A 5,025-nucleotide genomic window follows, 5' to 3' on the forward strand; every position below is an offset into this window, starting at 1 on the left:
AACACGAATGTGCGTTAGATATGTTTGGTGACATAAACGTACATAAAGGTACAGTAACACGAATGTGCGTTAGATATGTTTGGTGACATGAACGTACATAAAAGTATAGTAACACGAATGTGTGTTAGATGTTTGGTGACATGAACGTACATAAAGGTATAGTAACACGAATGTGTGTTAGATATGTTTGGTGACATGAACGTAAATAAAGGTATAGTAACACGAATGTGTGTTAGATATGTTTGGTGACATGAACGTACATAAAGGTACAGTAACACGAATGTGTGTTAGATATGTTTGGTGATATGAACGTACATAAAGGTACAGTAACACGAATGTGTGTTAGATATGTTTGATGACATGAACGTATAGTGTAATATCTGGTAACAAATAAATATGATTACTTGAAATGTATTATCATATGAGTATGTGGTAACCAGAAATGTTTAATTGTATATATATGTGTGTGTATGTAGATATATATATATATAAGCTGAATTCTTAAACAGGAAATGATGATTACTTTATCTTCTCAAAATTATATCTAAATAAATATTTTATGAACATGTTTTCTAAAAATCATTTATAATCTAGTAACAACACATATATGAAGAATGACTATCCTATTTCTAGTACTTCACGAAAACATTTTTTATGTATATTTGTTCAACTCCTTTATTAAGTATTGCTGGATTTGCATTTTAACTTCTGTATATTTTAAGTTATGTTCAAAGTTTCTTCTTGATAAATCCTTATAGACTAAAACATGCAAAAAAACTGAATCTGAAATATAAATTTCTACTTGTTTAACTGTATGATCTGCAAATTGTTAATTGTGATGATAAAGGCAGTGAATATTATTATGAATTTCGGGGTCTTTTCTTTGGACTGTCTTTCTGGTTTGGTTTTGTTAGCCTGCTGAGCTGAAGAAGCTTGCTTTAATTTGGGCAATTTCAAAATTGAAATGTGCTGCAAGTAAAACATGCGGATTATTATAGATTATTATGGACAAAATTTGGTGATGTTGCGTCAATGTGTCACCTTGACAACAGAGCAAAAGTTATGGGTAATTTCAGCCAATGATTATGATTTTTGTGAGCCAGCAATACCAAGTGTAAGGCGCTCGTATACCCGATTCGATTTCATTACTCATCAGGATCTCTACCAACCTACCCTCAAATCTAATTATGTGCCCAAAGTAGCGCATCGTCCGTTTTATATTTATATATGGCTGGACGAATTTTGAAAAGATAAACTTTCTTGTGGCGGCAGAAAGCGCCGTCGTATCGTGTCGATCGGTATCGCATTGGCTGAGATATCGGCGTTATAGACGGACATATGGACGGCTTTTCTTATTTATATAGTACATATAGTGTATAATTTTGTAATATTAACGTGTGGTAACCAGAAATATCCAGTGACATTAATATGTAGTAAATAGAAATATCTAATGTCATGAATGTGTGATGTCCAGACTTATCATTTCAACATCATTAGGCCTAACACGAATAACAAAAGACAACTATATTATGATAGTGGGCTTGTGTAATTTTTTTTTAAATATAAATATATCACAAAAACGTACAATATAATAAATTGGTCGGAAACAACAACAACATGGTATTAGTCATGAAAGCAGTAATATCGATATTGTTGTAAGATTCTTTACTGTATTGTAACATTTCATTAGTTCTGTGTGTTTCAACTTATTGATATTGTTGTAAAACTTATTATTGTTTTTTTAATATTTCATTAGTTCTGTGTGTCTAACAGCTTATTGATATTGTTGTAAAATTCCTTATTGTGTTGCAACACCAGCTGGAGTACTCGTCCTCTGGATTAATGAAAAGTTATCTCAGGACATGAAAAGTTGCTTCTCTTATATGTAGCCCCCCCCCCCCCAGTGGCACAGCGGTATGTCTACGGACTCACAACGCTAGAAACCGGATTTCGATACCCGTGGTGGGCAGAGCACGGTGTAGCTTTGTGCTTAACTTCAAACTCCAAACGCCCGTAAAAACTGCAAAACACAAAATGTGAAACCACAGCTTTGCATGTATCTCCGCATGGACCCAACAAACCTTGATGCCAAATTTGGTGAAGGTCCATCAATAGGGGGCAAAGTAGTGGTAAAAAACGCAAAAATGCTCATAAAAACCGCAAAACACAAAATGCAAAACTGAGCGTTTGTATGTCCCCCGCATGAACCTAATGAATCTCCATGCTAATTTTGGTGAAGATCCATCCAAACCCTGCGAAGTAGCTACATGGGCATACAACAGACAGTACTATTATATTTATATAGATTTTATCAGTTCTGTGTGTCTTACAGCTTAATGATATTATTGTATTGTAACATTTCATTAGTTCCGTGTGTCTCAGCTTATTGATATTGTTGTAAAATTCCTTATTGTATTGTAACATTTCATTAGTTCTGTGTGTCTTATAGCTTATTGGTGTTATTGAAAAAATTTATTGTATTCTATGTCTTGCAGCTCTTTGGTGAGAATGAATGTGGTGAGATTCGGCACCAGTACCACAAGTAACGCTACATCCACTACCCAGCAAAGTTCATGTCATCCAGCTCAGACCACAGAGGCGACAGCTCTTTTCATCATAGCCATGCTTGGTGTCGGGACTAACGCCTTCTTAATGATGCTTATAATGCTTAAGCGACCCCTCAGAAGGTCAGGTTTTCTTCGAGTTTAAATAAGTCCTATCTGTTCTGTCAGTAACTAACTATTCAGCTGTCAAAAACTATTCCTTTCACACATTATGAATGATTTTTCTTAAACAATAATGCCTAAACTGTATAGACATCATTCAGAATTAAAGCAAAACTATTAATGGATTGGCTCTTTGGTAGAATACTGGAATTCGGAGCCAGTGAACAGGCTTCGATTCCGTGCGATGCCATGAACTATTCCTCGAACTTTAAGAAATAGGTGCATTATAAGAGTGACAGTTAATCTCTTAGCATGGATAGTGGACGATGGAGCACTCTGATCAGTAGTTCAAAATTAGCAGATAACCTTAGGAGCTTTGACACAAATACTTGCAAATATCAATATTAAATAGCATATATTAGTAAATCATTCACGATATTTACCCCCCCCCGGTAGTCAGCACTAAGTTTACTGGCTTATAGCGCTAAAATATGATGTTCGATTCCCCTCGATGGACAAAGTACAGATAGCACATTACAAGCATTGCGCTAAAAATACAATAAAACACGATAGTTAAAAAATATATATTTACAGGAATGCCCACATAATATCAATATACTGTAACAAGTCGTTAATTTATTAATAGTAATAAACATATTCAATGAACTAACAGTCATATACAAAACAATATTGACAGGTATGCCACATAATATCAATATACTGTAACAAGTCGTTAATTTATTAATAGTAATAAACATATTCAATGAACTAACAGTCATATACAAAACAATATTTACAGGTATGTCCACATAATACCACAAACTTTCAAATTATAAAACGTCCACAATATACGCTCAGACGTACTTTTGTAGCGAGGATAAAGAGAATAAGCCGTGATTTTTATAGATTGTCGGTTGATAACTGAGTTAGGCTTTCACACAAGTACAGAAAACAAAAGTAAATGTGACTACGTTTTGTTTCTACTTTATCACTTAGATGGTTTCTTTAGAGAAAGCCTTTCCACTGCTTATCCTATTAGTACACTTCAAAACTAGCTGATGTGTAATTCCTTTTGCACATCTAACCTTATGGGTTTCATTTTGTAGTGTTTTCTCTGTTGCACTACAAACAAAATGTTTTCCTTACAAGAAAGTCGACTCCACTTGATCAGGGTAAAACGTATAAAGAAAACTGTGAAATTCGCTGTTTTGTAAATCTTAAAGATTAAAAACCTAATGTTGCTTTGTTTTCTTAGCAATATCCCTAATAAGGCATCCTTGCTAATGAATTCGTCAATATTTACCAAGTTCTGTCTGTTATTTAGAAAAAGACCCACGAGAATGAAGAATGAAGTGCGTTTTATTGAAAAACGTGGCAGCTAAACGTTTTAGGATTTTACTTTGTTAATTGGCTACTCTTCCTTGGCTTTTGAAATAGATGAAGTTTCATCATAAGGCTACTTTAAGGTCATTGTATTTCTTCAATTAAACACAGACATTTTCAGACCCTTTATAGCATCAGTCACCGGAAATCGGTAAGCTGTCTGAATGAACCTCGTTAGTTATGGTTGGATTACGCCCGAAAACATCGATAATAGCGAGAATATTAAGTTGTCTGATCAATGCACTCTAACCATCACTTTTTTCTTATGAAATTCCATATTGCTAGGTAGACCGGTCTATTAAATTAGCCATATTTATTATAGAGTTAATTCAAAGCACTGATCTATGTTGGCAGTTTCCTTTTGTATAGAAGTTACTGATAATATGTTTATGGTAAATTTATTTATTTGCTATTAAATACAAAGCTACACTATCTGTGCTGTGCCCACCACGGGTATCGAGACCCAGGTTCAAGCGTTAAAAGCCGTCAGACTTAGCGCAATGTCACCAAGAGGCACTATGTAGTATGAGGTACAAACACTAATTGTGTTGTGTCTATACATATAATCAAATGCTGGGAAATAGTTAAATTTGACTCATTAAAATATATATAAATGTTGAAAGGACTATCTTCATGAAATTTCTCAAATTAAATTAACTATGAAACCGGTAAATAAAAAGTGTATTAAAAGCAAATACTACTGGAAAATTAACTGTAGAAAAATACAACCACGTGCTAATAGTTTATTGTGATTGGTTGTCATCTTACAAACTAAAACATACTGCCAGTCACACTATCCCCAGTAGTAGCAGTGTAATTTTCAGTTATGGTTCCCAGGACTAAATTACCGCATGAAAAGCATGTAAAAAACATTTTGGCTGGTTAAATATGCTTTTCTGCGTGCAGAATCTTGCAGCAAGACCCTATGCTTCAATAGGTTTGTTTGTTTGTTTTTCAATTTCGCGCAAAGCTACAC

General features: G+C 34.1%; 1 protein-coding gene across 2 annotated transcripts in view; it reads left to right on the forward strand.

Moving 5' to 3' along the window:
* The window catches only part of LOC106461835 (histamine H2 receptor-like), a 62,105-nt gene that overhangs the window by 15,280 nt on the left and 41,800 nt on the right, over window positions 1-5,025 (forward strand). For both annotated transcript variants that reach the window (XM_013921693.2, XM_022388912.1), the window contains exon 2: window positions 2,496-2,687. In XM_013921693.2, the coding sequence (XP_013777147.1) occupies window positions 2,509-2,687 (179 nt within the window). In that variant the 5' untranslated portion in view covers window positions 2,496-2,508. The remainder of the gene's footprint in view (window positions 1-2,495; window positions 2,688-5,025) is intronic.

Source organism: Limulus polyphemus, unplaced genomic scaffold (assembly GCF_000517525.1).
Source record: "Limulus polyphemus unplaced genomic scaffold, Limulus_polyphemus-2.1.2 Scaffold1041, whole genome shotgun sequence".
NCBI classification, from domain to species: Eukaryota; Metazoa; Arthropoda; class Merostomata; order Xiphosura; family Limulidae; genus Limulus; species Limulus polyphemus.